Consider the following 20,795-nt stretch of genomic DNA (forward strand, 5'->3'; position numbering starts at 1 on the left):
ATTGACTAGTCCAAGTCTAGCAGTGTAAGACTCCAGGAAGATCTATTAGATCTAAATAAGATTAGGGATTCCTCTCTGAGTACCCTTAATGAAAACACTGGAAGTCACGTCCCTGTAATTGCCATGGGCATTCCTCTTCCCAATCTGAACTTGGTTGAGAGGTATGTGATCGGCTATTAGGAGGTAAAGGACTGACTGATGATCATGGTGACTTCCAGAGCTATACTTGGGATTGTTGGAGATGACATGAAAATGGAGGAAATGAGTGATTGTGATAATACCAATGGATGTCATCACTTCATCAGAGGGTGATGTTGGTCTGATGATTGATGTCCATTGCAGGAGGCTTGTTCATTGCCCTTTAATTCAATGATATTTAAATTACTCTTTACAGTTAAGGGAACAAAAAGAGGAGCAAAAACTTATTTCAAATAATCTATGACATGTCAGTATTCTCTCTAAAACAAATAATTTCTTACAAAAACATTTTGTAATGATATGATGATGATGATGGTGATGTCGATGATGATGTTGATGATGATGATGACGACAATGATGCTGATGATGATGATGTTGATGATGATGATGACGGTGAAGATGATTATGATGGTGGTGGTGGTTATGATGATGATGATGAATATGGTGGTGATGATGATGATAAGAATATTAAATGCAAATCATGTTAAGACAATACACAAAGTATTCATCCATGCACTTACAAAGGGGAAAAATCATTAGATTTAAAGCATAGCAATAGTTTAAGTTTAAGTAATGGTTATCAACAGAATATGAATCCTAAACTGTAAAAATGAGGCCAAATTAACTCGCCTTTAAAGAGAGACAAAACAGATATCCTTGTCTTAGGTAACTAAAAATCTTGAAGTTTTACAAGTAAATACCTGGTGGATGCTTTCAGAGAGGTTTTTTCCATCTGAGTGTTTGTCCAGTGCACTTGGACATGATCTGTCACCATAGAAAGTGGTACTGGGTTATTTTTCAGTATCCATATTTTTTTTGTTCAAAAGATTATCCCACAAAGAGATGTAGAGTAAAGTTTATCTTCAGCAGCAAAGCAAAGCCTGACAAAAAAAATCTATCCAAATGGATCGAAGGCCTATGCTTCTCTGTTTGTTTTTCATTTCCAACTTCTAATGTTTCACATAGATGTCTACATTATTTAGAGGCCTAGCTGGAATCCAATACCAAAGTCACACAAATCCCCATGCATCCCCCTGTGGTAGCTCAAAAAATGATGTGATCAAACTTTAAAGGACATCCACAATAAAATTTCTTCACTATTCAGGGTATACCTCCTAGTTAGTTTTTCACTCTTGAATGAAATACTGAAGTCGAAACAAAATTTGAGAATTATCTTAGATTAAAGTCTATGACATCCAAATATATTACAGCCTAATTATCTATGTGTTAACCCCATGAGGACCATTTTTTGTATGTGGAACCATACAAAATGGGCCTTATGCAACCTCTCCTAACATTGCCTAGTGCAAAGAAAGTTACATTTGACCACTTTCAAATGTTTTTCGTTGATAATCCTTGATTCGATTTATGATGATCTAAAGATATACATCTTAAACATGATAATTTAAGACATTTTAAGACATTTTGGATCAATTTCTGTTTGCTACTCAAACTGTTTGTGAGGTGTAAGGAAGATATCTCCTTTAGTCTGTGTCCTAGCTGGAATCCGATCCCAAAAGTCAAACAAATCCCCATGATACTCTCCATGGGAGCTTGCTATGGACGTCATCAGGAGTTATTAAGGTCATTACCATGCTGTTCATGACTTGGCTACAGAAGATACTTGTGAGCCAGCCAAACATTATCCCTGACAAGGGTAAACTGGGATTTATGGAATTGATTTAATTAAGGAGATTATTTCTTGATTAGGCTCACATGCTCCAGTGCTGTCAGTTACTCCTCTGTCATATTCATTGTCGCATTGTCTTCTTATTCCCATCCCTCACCTAGTATCTTTATCTGATGTTTCCTCTTCAACTATAAATCTTCATTTTATATCTGATTCTCTTAAGGCGGTTTCAAACCGCCTCGATCACAAGAATCCCCGTTAAATTACGAGAACTTTTTAAGGCTAAAAAATACCCGTTAATTATTCCTGCATTCACACCGCCCCGAAACACATCCTTCGGGATAAGTTCCCGAAGTTACGAGCATGCGCAGTATGGTCTGATAAGCAGACAAGGCGCGAGATTCAAAATCACTAGCCCAGCAGCCACCCACGCCGCCGCGCCCAATGACACGCTGGGATAAAAGTTCCCGTAATTTGCTTTCACATCGCCAAAATACCTGCGACCTTGGAAAAATCCCCACGAAAGTTCTCGTAATTTCGCCAAGTACCTGCTATTTAGCGGGTATTTTCTTTCGGGGATATTACGCGTAGTTTGCTTTCACATTACCAAAATACCTGGTATTTTCTGATCGGGGTAAATTTCCCGATCAGAGAATACCTGGAACTGGCGAACTTCGAGGCGGTCTGAAACCACCTTTAGTTGTCTTTTTAGTGTCAGTCTCTTCTTTCCTCTGCCCTTGTAAAATATTTTCAGTGGATCGGATGGTGTTGGTGTGCTCATACACTGGGCACTACCTGGGTTTTCAAAAGCAGAAGCAAGCTTTATTTTCATCCGAATTTAACTCTACCAAAACCTGTTTCCAACTCTCCATTAGAATTGAGTTTTTTTTTATATTCCGATATGTTTGTTGTTTTGGGGAGTTTTTTCACTCTGGCAATCAATTTTTTTTAATTTTTTTTATTTCACATATGTATTTGAGATCCTTCAGCTTATCTCTATTCATGTTCTGAAAGGGCTTCATCAAATAGAATTTTTCTTTAGATCATTATGTTTAAAGTTTGGATTGTGTTTTTTTTTTTGCTCTGAAAAAAAGGATCTTGATTTATGTTAATTTACAATGATATTACAGTATGAAAAGAATCATGTTCTTATTTTCAAAATTTCATCTATTTTCATGAGACCTCTATCTTTCTCATTTTTTTATTCAGTTAATCACTATTATAACTATGTTTTCTCTTGTATATCTGGCTTATGTACTTAATATGTTTTATGATACTTATTAAGAAATTTTATCAGTTTGTAATTCTACCATTTACAAAGTTAATGGCATGGACTTTCTCATAAAAATTTACAAGATCTGAATCTTGTAATTCAAGACTTTATTTTCTAATCACTTGTCTGTCACAAAAAATCACTTCTATCTTTGTTCACTCCAATTTTCTTAATTCTCTTCATGATTTTACCTCATGAAGTGCAAAATTGTTGATGGATCACCTTATTATCCAAATGAAAGACTCACATGCCAACAAAACCCTTTGGAGAAGATGTTGTGAGAACTTCAATGGTGGAACTAAAAGATTCAAAGAAGATGTGAAAAATAAAATAAATGTCACGCATTTTTTCAGATGGCATCTCCAAGCTCCTCAGTTTATCATTGTCCATGAAACCAGACATCCTCTTTCATTTATGATAACCAGTGGAAGTCTTTCACCCCTGTTCGACATACATGGAATAATGTTTCCAATTTATTGCATGTAATAGCATTAGGATCCAGTGCCCGATCATATTATTCTGAGGAGTTTGGAGTGATATCACAACTGTGGAAAGAAGAATGGGTGCTCATGAGAAAGGGGGCATGGTGATGTTGGTGGTAGGGTGGTGTGGTAGGGTCATTATGAGGGGTGTTAGGAGTTCGTACTCGGACACTAACCCCATGTGATCATTAAGGTCCACTACGTTCACATCAGGTTTGGATTAAGAGACATGTGTCAAATTGGGGTCACAGAGTAAATTTAATCAACTCTTAATCTTCTTGCTATATAGCTCAAAAACTTACCAGATCTAATGCTCCTCCTATTACTCTCTCTCTCTCTCTCTGTCTTTCTGTCTATCCGTTTGTCTCTCTGTGTGTCCCTGTCTCTCCTACTTCTCTATCACACCTCATCCAGGATGAATTGGATTTGGCAGGGACTGATGAGAAATATTGGGGTTAATTTGCATATAAGAAGTTTTTTTTTCTTCTCTTGTGGATAAAAAAGTATAGACGGTGGGTGGAAAGATGTGCAGGTTTTTGAATTCCGGATATAAATAAATATAGTGTCTGACAGAGCATTACAGCTCATTTAATATACATTTAACAGTGGCAGAAACAGGCTGTGGCCACATTAATGTAATACTAATAGCATTCACACTTTCATTAGATTAATCTTTTTCCCCTCCAAGTCAGTGACTTGCATATCTTCATCAGAGTTTGGAATGTTTATTCATCTTGATTTTACCAGATTTAGATTTTGAGTGCTATCAAAAAGTGCTTCACATTGGCTTTGAGAGTGGGATTTAACATCTATAGATAAAATCAATGGAATATTTCAGAGCTATTTTTACATTATGTTTCAGGTCTGTGACGTACCTGTATACTGTGACGGGTGTCGTTAGGGGAAAAGATTTTATTTCTTCACCAGTTAGAAGACTGAGCCCACATCAGGCTGGGGGCTTTGAAAAAAATTGATAATTAGCCGGCCTCCAACAGGCTGGTGTAATGTGTTTACTCAAAACTTGTAGTAGATGAAGGTTTATGCTCATGATTCTCTGTAGTGATTTGGAGATAATTTCATTAATCTAACTTCTTCTCAAAAGTGGGAATAAAAGTAGAAGGTATTTGTTATTGAGAGAAACTGATCAAATTATTTTTCATTTGTTATGTATAATAAAAGTACTTGATCATCCTAATCCCCAATTCAAAGATTACTTTAAACTAAAAGTAAGCTCTGAAGTTCAAATAAATTTGAGTGAAGAGTAAAATGAATTACAGCCACTGTGGAGCAGGATTTCTCAACTGAAACTAGTAGGACTGTTCATATATTACATGTGAATGAATGACTATATTCTTACTCTAATCAGCCCTAACCAAATAGACTGTAAAGCTTTGCGGTCTTGAATGTTTGTAAAAGATCCCCCAAAATTCAGTGGCCATGAAATTACTCATTTTTGAAAGAAAAATAAAATGAATTGTTATATTTGTTTAGTATCAATTGATTATTTGGGACAAATGTGGTTTGAATGAGGGTGTCCATGTGGGTGCAAAATCAATATACAGCAGCAGAATAAAAATGATGGATTGATATGAATGAATAAAGCTGTTCATGCAATATAAGTATGATTTATTAATATGCTTAGAGTAGAATGATAGTACAGATTTATCAGGATCATTGAGATCGTAAACCCATTCCTGTAATTCCAATAGAAATTACATGTGTAAAGTTGAATCGATTGTACATTCTTCTGAGAGCCCCTTCAAAGCTGTTGAGAGATGTGATTTAGGTGATGACATTCCTCTCACCTTTGATCATTGATGATCCTTGTCAAGTTCAACCTAGTTTACCTAGAACTGAAGTGGATCACACTTTCTCTCTCAGATCACTCACCATGCAATTACCAGGTGATGGATTGCTCAAGTTGAAAACATGTGTTCCATGTTTAACCCAAATCATTCTATTTCACTATTTTTCTTTCCTGTCAAAATATGGAATTTATCCTACTGTTTATGGTGCAATATGTCTTCATTGTTACCATCAATATTTTCACTTAATCTATTTCTGCCAGACTAAAGAGTGATGTGAATTAGTGAGAGATGTATTTGGAGATGTTGAAACTAAATATGAATGTTCATAGTACTATCTTTATAAGAAATATTTTGGGGTATAAATTCAAATTCTATACTGTGATAAAGATAATGCTTTCAAAAGTACATAAGATGTTAGTCAAAGGAACCACCTGCAAATCAAATCCAGATTGACTCTTGAAGAATTGCATAATATTTTTCCAAATATCTAGAAGTTTTTGATTGCTGAATTACTGACATTTCTTTTAATAATCTGTTTATCTTCTTTGTCATTCCTATCTCCCCCCTCTCTTTCTCTCCTTGTTAATCCAGGTGTCCGGGAGACTATCGTCCAGTGTATCAGTGAGAACTCTTTCTATATTGCTGAGGACAGCATGTGTAATGCTGATTTCAGACCAGCATCCAGGAGAAAGGCTTGCAATATTGAACCATGTCCTCCAGTGTAAGACCATTTATCTTTACTTGTCATCTTTTCTTAAGTTGAATAAAAAGCTATGATGATGGAGCAAAGGAGATGCAATATAATGTACTAGTACTGCTTTGGTAGAGCAGCAAAGTCCACTTCAGTTTTTGGCAATTCTTTATTCTGAATGTCCTCCATAGCTACATGCCCATCTGTGTATCTTGCAAAGATATGCTAGAGATTTTAGGAGGGGCATTACCACATTTTCATTGGCAATTGTCTGTCCTCTAGAATCATTAGGAAAAGACAATGTTTTAATTATATATACATAAATATCAAAATAAACCATATTATTCTTTGATCTATAAGTATCAACCTTGAAAAGCACCAATGTTACAACTTTTGACATGGCCTTTTTGATAAAGTTGTCTTTGCAAATGCCTGGTATCATCCCAATTACTTTCCCCTTTCCCTTTCCATCAGTTGGGAGGAAGGTGAATGGAGTGCATGTAGCCGTACCTGTGGGGAGGGTCTTCAGATGAGACCGGTCACCTGCAACCAGAAACTGACCCCATCGGTCACTCGTCCAGTCTCTCTTGACCAATGCATAGGTCTTCCCAAGCCTTTGACCACTAGGCCATGCAACGCAGAGGTGGCTTGTACAGCATGGAGCCCAGGGAGCTGGGGAGAGGTGAGAAGAATATTTTCTGAATTCACTCTTGAAATGAAAATTGAAAAAGTACAATCAGGATCACTTATTTAGGAGGGGAAAAGCATCTGTAACATGTTTGTTTTTATATTTTACAGGTGTGATACAAGATAGAATCATTTGTTACATGAAGAATAAAACTGTAAATATTGATTATTTGTATTATATCCCTCCCCTTTCACATTTTTTAAAGAGATAGAGAAAGTATTTCATTAATTCATTCTTTTCACTAATGAATATGAAAATGAACTGGAAATTTCATCATTGAAAGTTTTTAAAGGATGATCATCCCCAAGTTTTGATTTGTTATGTAATTGAATAAGATCAAATTGAAAGTTGTTTGAAGTAGATATGTAGTCATCAGTACATTTCAGTTGTGGTCCTGGATTTTTTTTGTACCGAGGTTTTTATTACCTGACTGCTAAGAAAGCACGAATGCCTGTGAGCAAGCAACCAGGGGACCGACGGCTTAAGGTCCTCTCCGAGGGACCTGGTAATAAGGATAAATGCCTTACAAAAGGAATCTGAACCCCCGCTCTACCGACTGAGCTATCGCGCCTCCACAAATTGAAATAGAGGGGACACAAAATGCAGACTTGTAAATAGAGGAGGCACAGATGACAATTTTCTTAGATATTCTTGAAATATAGAGGGGTTATGCACCCCTTACAGGGGCGGAACGGTTTTCAAAGTGGGGGGGGGCTGACCATGCAATAAATTACAATCATATGGTAATTTTTCCGTTTTTGTACATGGTTTTGGAAGAAAAAGTGGGGGAGGGCTGAGCCCCCCCCCCCCCGCTTCTGTGGCCCCTGCCTTATGCCCCCACCGGGATCAGCCACTGCCTCTTGAACTCATTGCAAGAAATGTCCTGTTACTGTTAGGCCAGTAAAATTTTATGAGTTTGAGATAGTAAATGGAGATTTTACTTCATTGAAAATAAATATATCCATAAATTAAAGCTGTAAAGAGAGACGTTTAGTTGAGATAATATCCCCCCTTATGCAAGGAAAAGTAACAATGTCACACACAAATTTTTACATTGAAAATATTTATGTATATTTTGACTAATTGTTTTGTTGTATTTTATGAATTGATGACACATGTACCTGATCCTTTTGACCTTTTAAAACAAATAGAAGGTGAAGGTCATAAAATATCTTCCAAAAATTGTATGAAGTTGATATTCATTTTGATGCACAATATTTAAAGATAAGCCCACTCCAACTAATGTTAATTTGAAGTAATAAATGAAAATACTGTTTTGTGGGCATTATCTGGAACTAAAATATAGGTCTGAAACTTTGTTTAATTTTGATGCATGTATATTATTTGAATTTTAGCATAAGGCACAAGATGATTCATTGTATGAAATATTCCCTAAAAGTCTCATTTAAAAATAGAGCTTTTTTTCCCCACTGAAAATCAATTGCTGTTAAAGATCAGTTATCAGTTTTTAATGAACTGAATGAAACCAAACTTCTCCAGTCAGGGAAATGTTATTAAGTAAAATTTCCAGGCTGTTCCTGCTTTGGTTTATGATACTAGTAGGATCTTATCAATGAGCAATTATTTCACTGGGAATTGGTACATCTTGAATCTAATTGAGTTTTAGTATGCTACTCATTCAACAGAAGCTAGGGTGTTTCAAATTATGAAACAAAATGAATGTTTTTTCAATCTTCCATTTGACTCACCTGACTAGATGAAATCAGACTAACTCCCAGTCTCAATCCATTAAATCTAGGATAAAATCAATTTGTGTCTGGCTCAGTAGGAATCAAAACTAGTAAATTGCTGGATAGTTTCAGATTTCCCCCATTCTGTTTCAAGTTCAATTCCCTCTATACTACCTAGTGTGGGGTGGGGGTAGGGTGTGTCATGCACTTGGGTTTTTTTTGTTATTGACTTGTCATTTCAAATTTGTTCATTCATCCAGGCTGTCAATACTATTTGACATTATAGAGCAAAGATTTGATACACTAAAATTGTCTAGAAATTTGGTCTCTCTTCATCCTTATGAGCATTTTCAAATTGTGGTACATTGGAATGAATGATACTCCCATCTGAATTTGTCATCTGATTTCAGAATATTTGAAGACTGTTCACTTTGAATATTTTTCATATTCATTTTTAATCTTCCCCATAAACTTGACAACAGTATTTAAGATAAACATGCATTCCTTTACTATCTTAGCCAATGAAACAGAACCCCACACAATAGTTGGATATGCCTTTGACATAGACTTTCCTCTGCCAGTGTTACGTTTAGAAGATACCTCAAATTCTTTCTCAATGTTGACGATACTCGACCCTCCAACGAGACCCTTTCAGGTTCAAAGACAGCGATTGAACCGATTCACAAATCCAAGTTTATCCCTCCCTCCCGCCCTCCAAGGGTCCATCCAGGGTCCCCGTCTATCATACATAGCTTGTCTATCATAACGGACTTGACATACAACACAAAGTAAAAACAGACCGCCGTCACCACAAATACCTCAACTGCCAGGTGCGGTCTGGTTAGTAACATGTCTATTTTTTTAACCCTCTCAACCAAGTATATGACATCTCATTATCCACTTGATGTTAGCATTTCCCGTTTTCATTTTGATTTATCCTCCTGACCAGTGCCACTTGATCATCTCTGCAATTAGAATGGCAGGATTTATTCTGAAGAATTAATTTCCTTATAAATTGTCAGCTATTTCTAAGAGGTGATATGACATATATTTAATTTTGGAAATAGATGAGTGAATGAATAATAAAAGTATATGTAAAGAAATATATTGTATTTTATTCAAGAAGATAAACTAAGAGATATTATTGCCATTTGCTGAGATACATTATTAATAAAATTAGAAATTACCGGTTGCACAACTAATTTAATATTTTTTCTTGCTCTTCCTTATTTCTTAATTTCTTTCTTTTGTCTCTCTTATGCTATTCCATCCCTTCTTTCAACCTGTTCTTTTAGTATCCTTTACCCCTCCTTCCCTTTTTTTTATCACTTTCTTTCTATATCTCGCTTCCTCTGTGTATTATCCCTGTCTTGATTTGAACTCTTTTTTTCCATAGTTAATTTTCTCTTGGCAGTCTATAACAAAAAGTTACAAGTTACAATTGATATCGATAATAATTGTAACTATCTGCATGGTTTGTTACGAGTCTTGGTTTACTCTCTGTTGCAATTTGGTTTTATTTTTCATGTTATCGGGTCCCTACTTCAATCGATTTTGCTGCTTTCTATTTCATTGGCCAAAATTTTTTTAAGATGGACTTTCTCTTTAACCATACCTGAGGCTTTAGCCTAGAACAAACATTTACCTTTTTATGTCCAAACAATTATCCATCTTTAGGTGTGTGTTTTCTCACTTGAAAGTGATTTTCATCTCACCTTTCTTTTCGCATCTTACATGGGAATACCTGACATAGCCTACTTATGTTCTTGAGTAACTTGAGGGAATAATTTTCCTGGTATCGCATCGCAATTTGCTCCATATTTTTGAATGACTGTATGCATAAAGTCTTTTGTATAGCATAATTTTACATAGGACTGTACATTTCTTAGTTGAGAGCTTTTCTCATATGACCAAAAATTCTATTCAAATTTGTAAAGTAAAATTATTCCCTGTTTGATTAATGAAAAGTTCTGTATGATTTTACTAGATGAGTTTGAAATAAATGCTTCTTTCTTTCAAAACCATTGTCATATCATGCGATGTAGATGTGTTTGTAGGTCTCAACGGTAACACAAAATTTGATTTTTTAATCTTGCATATTTTGGTTTCTTCATAGAAGAGATTTTGTTTTTGTATTTTATTACTTTATTGGCAATTCTGCACATTAAAAGATACACTACACCCAGGACACTTCCCTTTTGAGGGGAAGTGCAGGGACATAAATTAGAGATACAGAAAGATCAAAACATTAGGATTTAGTAAAATCCAATAGAATTTTTTGATATATATATATCAAATACAAAGTGAGTTACAGGAAACTTGAGTAAAGTAAAACCCAAATGATACAATACAAGAAATAAATGAATTGAAGTACAGGTAAAAATGAGAAGTTTGCTTTTGGAGAGGGGATTATATTAGTACCCAACCTACTTTTGAAATGATGATGCCAAAGAGTACAAGATTGATGTTTTAATTTTCATTCTTTATCCATCTGTTTGCCACCCCAGTGCTCTGCAGAATGTGGTGAAGGTGAAAGAAGAAGAGATCTGAGATGTATTAGTGAAGGTGGTAATGAAGTACCTGAATCTGAATGTAGTCATCTTACAAGACCAGATGAGACACAATCATGTAATGCAGGAACATGTACTACATCATGGTTCACTAATGAATGGGCCACACAGGTAAAACAGAATTTCATTTTTACTTGTATCATTGAATGATTTTACAAGGCAAGTTGATGCCAAGGGGATAATAATAAAAGTTGCTGTATTGTTATTTCCTCAAAATTCTGCTTTACTTATTGCACCATTGGTAGTGGTGTTTTTTCTGTAGATGTTACTGAAGTGTTTCAGCATCTGTTAGTTTCTCGAGTACAATAATGACAAAAAAGAGAGATTAATACAGGATTCAATTTTAGAAATGTGCAAAATTACAACATTAGTGTGTAAAGGTTAATCCTAACTTTTGGGGAAGAATGATATCATTAACCTGGCTGTATTTTACTTGATGCATCCCCTCCCCCTATTTTGTTTTAAATTCATTTATTTGAAAATGGCAATTTTCATACAAAAATTATTTCTTTCTGCAAGGTTGATTTTTTAGTTTAAAATCTTTGTGAGGTAAATAAGTGTCTTTATATTACCCCTCCCATCTTTTGAGTGAAAGAATAAAACACATTTTCCTGTCTCATTGCAAAGCATCTGGGTCCTCCTATGAATGTCCCCTATACTTAAAAAAAATCCTAAATACTATGGAAGTGAATTTTTTGACAAGTTTAAAAACTTGTTTGATATAATTTATCTGTGTCATTTTTATAGTGTTCATCAGATTGTGGTAGTGGAACATTATCTAGAGGTGTCATATGTAGTACAGAGGGTACCTCAGCAGGAGCAGTACCTGATGGTCAGTGTAGTGGTCAGCAGAAGCCAGATGAGGTCAAAACTTGTACCGAGGCACCATGTGGTCCAAGGTGGTTTACTTCAGAATGGAGCAGGGTGAGAAGTGATTTTAGCTTTATAATAACTTGAGTGAAAAATGTAGACGTACCGAGACAAGATCCTGAAAATATTAAATATTATGAAGAATAATTGAAAATATCTGATTTTAAGGTCAAACGAGCTTTCCATGCTTTTTTAATCAGTAAGATGTTTCACTATCAATTATATTTTGACAGTTGTTTGCTTTTGGCTTAAAATCATTTCAAATTTGCAAAAATATCACTCATATACTAAAAAAATATCCCTTAGGTATTCAATTCAATTACATTTGCTTGCCAGACAAAAGGTTAACGAAGTTATTTATTTGTAGCCAAATTTCACCATGGTAGCACTGAAACATCAACTGAATTTTATTTCTGGCAAGTGAAAACTTTCATGGAATTTCCCAGGTGTAAGTAAAATTTTGGCCCAAACTGAATTTTGGCACATGTTTGGGGCAGTAAGTTGTTTTTTTACCATGTTATGTATGATACTCAGAATCATTTTCATTTTCATGGATAGAACATTAGTGTTTCTAAATACCATACACACAAGACATGAATCTCAAACTTAGCTGTTTTAGTTGGTTTATATCAAAATGCAAAGAATGCCCTTAACAGCACATTTTCTATTATGGTCTCAGTTGGCTAATTCATCTTCATTAGCATGGCTCATTTCTGACTTATTATTTCCTACCGAACTTTACATTCCCATCTTGTAAATGCATCAGAATTACGCCAGAGAATAACACTCATTATGAAAAGACATCTTGCACAGGATTTTATGATTAATTTCTTCTCCCCAATAACATGAGGCTGCTATTCATTTATTGACATGAGACTGAAAGCCAAATCATGTAGGAAGTATACCAGACTGTACTTTTAAGGGGTCAAGGATGTTTTCATTAATAATCTGATATTAGCTAAATTACCCTTAGAGACTTAGATTGAAGCAGTGTAGAAGCTCATGTACTATGTAAGTTTCTTTCTTCGTGCAGGTTTCTTAAGATGGCAGTTAAGAAATCAATTTTACTATGACAATTTGACATCTATTTTTTAATCATGATTAGGAAAGTATCAGAGGCCACAAAAATGCAGCTCAAAACATATATCCTGCTTACAAGACAAAACAAAGACTATTTAGGATCCTTTAAAAGAAAAGAGTAGAAGTTCATGTATTATGTTAGTTCTTTGAATATTTTGTTATGTAGGTCAATATTATCATGTATAAAAGGTGAGATTTATTGCTACTTTAGGTTTGGTATTAGAGTTCCATCAAACACATGGCAATCATTGTCAGAGTATTTGTAAGCCTATAATCATTGATACTATTACCTGGCGTTTGTGTTTATTTCTTAGCATATTTTAGGATAGGTTGGATATTATTCTACCCCATTAGAGAGGTAAAACTTCCACTTGAAATCTGGCTCCTTGCAAACTGTTAAGATACTTGAAGTGTATTGATAAACATCCCAATTTTGCCTCTACTTTAGGAAGTCAAGCATCAATTTAGGGTGCTATTTTGAGGATATGTTTCCTCAGAATACGCACAATATGTCTTCAAAGAGTTCAGCGTCCTATCAACATGATGCCTGGCAGTACGCTTCAATATTATTGATGCCAATTATGATTGGTTGCTTGTTAATCATGGCTATTCTTATAGGAGATGGCTATAGTTAAACATTCTGCCCATTACTATCAAGAAGTATTTTGCTTATGAAATTTAGACAGTCTGAGGAAAAACAATTAAAATGGATAATGTCATTAGATTCATTATTTCAACTGATGTTGTCAGAATGTCTGTATTTTGGATAAAACATGGATTTTGTATCTTTTTGTAAAATTGGAATGATTAATAATTGACATTCCTTTCTTATTACCTTTTAAATATTAATCAAAAATTTAAAATATACTTTTTATATTCATGTTGGCTAAGTTCTCCAGCTTAGCAATTGAAAAATCCTTTTAGCAGCATGTGATAATTATGATCATATTTCTTTTCATCTTTTTGTAATTATGTATCAGCATTGTTACAATAGAATTTCTTAGTATATGTAATTGGACCATTATTAGTAGTGTCTCCTTGTCTTTCGATATTATGCCCTCTTTGTTATTCTTTAATGTTTCAACTTGTTTTTTCCTCTTTTATTAGATTATATGATAAGGTTATCTTTGTTAAATAAATCATTGTAATACTTACTCATAACCTCATTGTGCCAAGATTAAACTATTTGGAGGATGGACAAGTTCTCTGTGATACTGTCCAGAAAGGGGGGGGGGCATTTCACAAAACACACAGTCAGTGATTTCACTGACTGTTGTTAAAAGCAACTGCACAAATCGTTGCATCTGATTAGCTGGGTGAAGGGGAAGAAAATTAGTGAAAATCACCAACAAAGCTTTTCATTAAATGCTCCATAGTACACAAAGTCCCTCTATAGAAGAAATTTCTGCGTGGAATCTTTGACTTTGACCATTTCATGTTGTTGTCTTGTTTCTCCAATCTGTCATCGGTTTTATTATAATTGAACAAGAACATTCAATCAGCAGCAGAAAGGGAGCATGCAGAACAATGATTACCTGAAGCCATGGATGATTTAAGTGATGTTTGTTCACTACTTTTAGAATGTGCTTTCCTGGAGAATTCAGACAGATCCTTGTCTTTCCATTTCTCCATCATTATATCACCCTATGGTTTCCATCTTCTGATCCTTGTTTCCTCTCTTCCCTTCTCTTCCTACTCCACTTCCTCACTTCAGCACTCTGACTTCACACCTACCTCTTTACTTCTCTTCTCTTGTTCTCCTTCCCTTTGTCTTTCTTTCTTCATCTCCATTTCTTCCCACTTTCTTCCCCCTCTCTGCTTTCTCTTTCTTATTACCCTCTTCCCTTTCTATCTGCTTTTCATTTTCCTTCGCCTCTCTCTTCTTTCCTTGTTCTTCTTCTTCGTGATCTCTCTGTCGTCTCAACTCTTCCCCACATTCTGACATGGGTGTGTCACAGAACTATTTACTTCGTTATCCTCTTGAATCAACATCATCATCTGGTGCCATCCCTTTGAAAGGGGTTAGTGGCTGTTCTCCTCCATTACCCTCTCACATAATACAATATTTTTCATTAATTCAATAAGGAATACTTTACTCTACTTGTTTCCTCTGTGTAGTGTTCTGTAGCATGTGGAACAGGAACCAAAACCAGGAGTGTTGTCTGCGTGTCATCAGACGTCTCCCCGAGGATACTACCAACCTACCAGTGTCCTGTGTCACGCCCGGAGACCAGCCAGCCCTGTGAAGAATCAGAATGCGCTGGAGTACACTGGTTCACATCAGAATGGTCTGAGGTAAGTTTGTCCTTTTAGCGTTGGCAGTGTTCCATTGTTTGCCAACTTCTTCTCAAATTTAATAAAGATTAATCATGTACTTGAACCCGGACCAGACAATGCCAATTATTCATAATATAATAGAACTATCAAAACACTAATACTATGTGGTACGTAGTGTAAAGCATAGAGATGTGAAGTAGATGCAAGATGTTGGTAAAAAGTTTCAGTAAAATGTTACTTAAAGTGCAAGGGAATGTTCTTGAATCTGCTTAATTATCAGTTTTTTTACAGTCTGATAATCATTTTGATAATTCATGTTATGTACAATCATAGGGCTGTTAAAGAAGCTCACCGTTTGTTTTTCTTGGGGTTGTAAAAGATAGATTTATATGTGTACTTCTTCAAAATATATATTCCCTAGTCCTTGTCATCGAACAATAAAAAAATCCATTTCAGGATCCAAACTTTTCAAACGAAAACCCCAAAATGCAACAGTCTTACCCAAATTACAAGACACTCTTGTCAGAAGTGATGTGTTGTCATGGTGATCAGAAGACTGTATCCTCCAGGGAGGAATGAGGAAACTACAAACATATGTAGAATCCCTCCTACCTGTTCCCTCCCACATCCATGTTCGTCTAACCTGGAAGACTTCTTAACTTTCTTGTTTTCAATTTCATCATCAGCTGCTGTTCAAAATTAGCATCTATACATTCAATTTTCACTTGGTCAGGTGCCCAGGGGGTCACTCTCCATGCCCGCTACACACTCATATCCGGGAAAATTGTTGAAAATGGGCCTGTTTCATGGATCCAGACATGGTCCCCACCCCCATTTAGAACTGGGAACCCTCTTTTGTTGATGATTGTCTTTTTTCATTGATTTCTCTTTTTTATCATTCATATTATTTTTTTTATTCATTTTTTTTTTGGGGGGGGACATCTTTTGATTTCTGGAGTGCTCTTAAGTTAATTTTGAAACTGTCCTTCCTATATTTAGAACAAAGCCTAGATCTGTGCCTGAACCTGATTCTGTAATGTAGAATTGACCAAATCCATAACATCTCTAAATTTCATGATTCAGTTTTTACAAATTGCAAATATTTTCAATCTGTGGGATGATATTCTTTTAATTCGCTATCATTTGTCCCAACATATCCTTAAAGATAGTGTGTATGTGTATTGTTCTTAAATAGCATTCCATACTTACAAAAATAATGCTATTTTTAGTCACTGTATCTTTTGGTGAATGTTTCCTTTAGCTGACAAACTTTCCTGTTCAATATCAAGGCCAGACCAGTATCATGTTAAGAGTTGCTGCCGACTACCCTTTAATATTTCCAGTATGTTTTAAAGGCTCACCTTAAAGAGTGTGGCCATGCTCCTCTTGGGGGGGTCAGAAAAGGCAAATTGAAATAAACTTAGTTAACAAAAATTTTGCAGTGTTTTTAATTCTTTGAAAATGCCAATGAAGAATGAGGACTGTAAATGCACAAAAAGGTAGATAATTATACAATGTTAAACTTGAGTGAAACCGGAGCTCTTTCCGTTCTTTCTCTGTTTGTCAGGCCAAGTTCTTTCTCTGTTTGTCAGGCCAAGTTGAAACAGCAATCATGCAACTTTTTTTTCATGGTTTACCAGATGAATTTAAAACAAGTACTCTAAGAAAATTTAGGAGGAACACACACCCCTAGATAACTCATCTCATACAGCAAGGAAACAGCCCCAGGAAATAGCTTTAGGAAAGAGCCCATAACAAACACCTACTTGTACTATTTATTTCAATCTGGAATCACTATGTTGGCAATTCATGTAGGAGTATTTGGGGAAAATGTTCTTTTCTGTAACACTTCTGTAGCAAAGACCCTGCTTTATTAATTGTTGTTTTGATGTTATATATTTAAAAAATTCAGAATTTGCGATTCATTCTTCCGCAGTAGTACAGATAGTCAAGAATTCAAGTGTTGTTCAATATACATGTAATAGATAGGAGGCATGATAGCTCAGTCGGTAGAACAGAGATTTTGGATTCCCACTTGGTGCGCTAATGCCTTTGGTGAGGCATTATCCTAATTGTCAGGTCCCTTGGAGAGGACCTTAAACCATCGGTCCTCTGGTTGCTTGCTTACAAGCATTCTTGCTTTCTTAGCAATCTGGTAAAAAATCACCACCATTTACTGTATTTTCCCCATGAATAAAGTAGAACAATTTTGGAAAAGTTTAAGTTCATGGTCACTGTCAGATATTTTGGACGATTGGTTATGCTTCCACTTTAACTTAAACAAATTAAACTTAACAGTAAAAAGGTAAAAATATAACATTTTTTTATTAGTAGTCAGCAGAAATACCTTTCCATTCATGTAAAATATTATTGTCAAATTTAGCAGAGTCAGTATCATATGTAGTTGCATAGACATCAGAAAGACAGATACCAGCTGAATATTTGGGTTGAATATAGACATCAGTAGCACCGTATCAATTTGAAGCGAAGTCCAGATATCAAATCATATTACATTGAATAGTATAGCCATGAGAACTGAGCCCTGAGGGTAAGTGTAACACAAGTCAGATGTATAAATATTTCTTGATTTGTTGAATTCCCCTTGCTGACGGGAGTGTCATGTTATGTGTGGATATTATCCTACACACAGAACGGCAGAAGACCAACAAGATCTAAAGATGAATACAAACTTGTTATGGTCTTCAAACATGGGAAAGAAGAAATAAACTTTTCATGTACTACAGAAAATTTTACTCTTGAAGAAAGTAAATCATACATTACATTGTTATTGCAAAAAAAAAGAAGTAGGTTTATCGTGTTTTTCAAAGGAAGTTGTAAAAATATTTTGTTTGCTCTATCCTGTGTCCTCATTTAAAGACACAAAACAACATTGTAGAATATGCACTCCTATACTTTCATGTAAAGCATGAATAATTTTCTCTCATGTTCAGTGTTATTTAAATATTTCTCTGAAAAAAATCTTATTTGATGGATAGAACCTTAATACCCAAGTAATCACAGAATATCTCATATTGAATAGCATTTTCCAGGTATTAACAATTTTCAACACATTATACTGCATCTTTTTTAAAGTATAATTTCAACAATAGATTTATTTAATTTGATATTAATAATAATGTCAACAACCTCTATAAATTGATATGAAAAGGAAATAGGGAATTGAAAAAAGAATAACTTCATCCTAGTGTGAAAAGGTTAAACCAGACAGCTGTAATCTAGTTCAGTCTATGGTGTCCTCAATGAGATCATAATGAGTCAAACTAGGCCTGGGAAAGGACAAGGGTTTTTCCCATGAAGACTTGAGTAAGATCCCTGTCCAAATACATTCACAATTACCTGTTGAGGCCGATGATGTATGTCATGTTCTTGTGTTGTCAATGTAATAAGTTTATAGTGATGGTATCAGGTGTTCTTGCATCTTTAGAGTTATCCGCACCTGGTAAGAACAGACTTTCTGTCTTTGACCTCAAACAGTACTAATCTATTGCACCTGAGCTGACACTGAATTAGAATTTTGTGACCTTTACATGTAAAAAAGGGTAGTTTAGTGCTAAGATGATCATATTGACATAAAACTTATGACAAAAATGATGATGATAATTTTCTGTACTAATGCTTACCGCAGTAACACCTCACTTCTCTGTGCATGTCCAATGTACTTTTTTTATCATTATCCTGGCTTTAGACCAGCAAGCCTTGTTTACAGCACACAAGCATTTCAAGGAATAAATTTTTGTAAGGTGTGGCTCAGTTTATACTTGCTGAAGGAAACAATGTCATGGGTGGGATTCAAACCCATGACCCTCTGATGAAAAGATGAATGTCAAAACCACTAGACCATGACACTCCCACATGGTGTCTGTGAAATATCCAGATTAGAGGTCATCTGATTTTCCTCTCACATTTTCTGATGGAACATCGTCAGTAACATTATTGCATGTGCACTTCGTTCAAAAGAACGACAAGTAAAAACCACATCATAGTTGTTTTAAATTGGCAATTAATTTCAAACCTTTGTGTAGAGGAACCTTATTTTCATTGTTTTCATTGTGATGATATTGGAGAAATATCCAAACAAAATGTTAATTCATTAATTCATAGTACCGAAGGGGCAGGGGAGAATTACAATGTTAAATGGTATATGTTAAAACATGGATGAGTAAGATAATGTAGGAATGAGAGGAGTCACCGTTTAGAGCAAAAGATGAGGAAACAAGTGGAAAATTGAAAGTGACAACTTCATAATGGAGTAACATAAAACAATTATGGATGGACCGTGAAAAAGACCTTACCCATGACACATAGTGAAATGAATGGAATAAGAAACGTGATCAAGGATTGTTTCCTTTCATTTTGAAACTGATTCAGACCACATTTTATGGCTGGTAGCAAGAGGGTAACATTTGAGAAGTTCCAAGCAACACACGAAGGAAGTTGAGCCATTACATTCCGTAATCTAATTTAAGAAGTTTATGATCAAATTTCATGAGTTTGTTCAACCAAGTTTAATACTTTGATACATATGGTGTTCTCTCATCAGAACAAGAACATTCAATATCAAGATTCTAGCCCTTCAACTTTCAGAGGTTTTGTTTTAATAGTTTCAGAGTTTTAGGAACACTGTTTTCATCGGTGTATTTCATTCTTGCTTGAATGTGACTTTGGACTACAGAATGAAGATCTACTGTCTGGAATAACTTATTCCAAGGCACAACCTGTATTCATCCCCAACTAGCTGGCTAATTTATTAAATAGTCCGCTATTTCCCCCATCCACCCCCCCCCCCCCCCGAAACACACAAAATAGTTGACTTGGGATTGCAAAACGAAGATAAAACCCACAAAATATCATGCTAACTGCAACTACATCACTAAATATCTTGAAGTTGTGATTTAAAAAAGGCAAGATCAGAAATAGTAGGATATTTTCAGAATTTGGGCTGATATAGAAATGACTACCATACATAACTACTTTAGGAACAATAGAATATAGAACAATTGGTATAGAAACCAAGCAAGGTAATGTTCATAACGATCAAGGTGGTGAACATTTTGCTAATTCACCATAATTATGCTAATGTCTGTAAATAAGGAATTTATGAGGTAAGGTCTCTGAGTTAGTTTTTGTCTCACCTGCGAAGCAGAGTGAGACTATAGGCGCCGCTTTTCCGACGGCGGCGGCGGCGTCAACATCAAATCTTAACCTGAGGTTAAGTTTTTGAAATGACGTCATAACTTAGAAAGTATATGGACCTAGTTAATAAAACTTGGCCATAAGGTTAATCAAGTATTACTGAACATCCTATTAGAGTTTCATGTCACATGACCAAGGTCAAAGGTCATTTAGGGTCAATGAACTTAGACCATGCTGGAGGAATCAACATCGAAATCTTAACCTGAGGTTAAGTTTTTGAAATGTCATCATAACTTAGAAAATATATGGACCTAGTTCATGAAACTTGGACATAAGGTTAATCAAGTATCACTGAACATCCTGCATGAGTTTCACGTCACATG

General features: G+C 35.2%; 1 protein-coding gene across 1 annotated transcript in view; it reads left to right on the forward strand.

Moving 5' to 3' along the window:
* The window catches only part of LOC121415468 (mucin-5AC-like), a 92,838-nt gene that overhangs the window by 60,733 nt on the left and 11,310 nt on the right, over window positions 1-20,795 (forward strand). Inside the window, exons 6-10 of the mRNA XM_041608670.1 lie at window positions 5,983-6,112; window positions 6,557-6,764; window positions 10,969-11,142; window positions 11,779-11,955; window positions 15,100-15,276. Of these exons, the coding sequence (XP_041464604.1) occupies window positions 5,983-6,112; window positions 6,557-6,764; window positions 10,969-11,142; window positions 11,779-11,955; window positions 15,100-15,276 (866 nt within the window). The remainder of the gene's footprint in view (window positions 1-5,982; window positions 6,113-6,556; window positions 6,765-10,968; window positions 11,143-11,778; window positions 11,956-15,099; window positions 15,277-20,795) is intronic.

This window comes from Lytechinus variegatus, chromosome 5, assembly GCF_018143015.1.
Source record: "Lytechinus variegatus isolate NC3 chromosome 5, Lvar_3.0, whole genome shotgun sequence".
In the NCBI taxonomy this organism is placed as follows: domain Eukaryota; kingdom Metazoa; phylum Echinodermata; class Echinoidea; order Temnopleuroida; family Toxopneustidae; genus Lytechinus; species Lytechinus variegatus.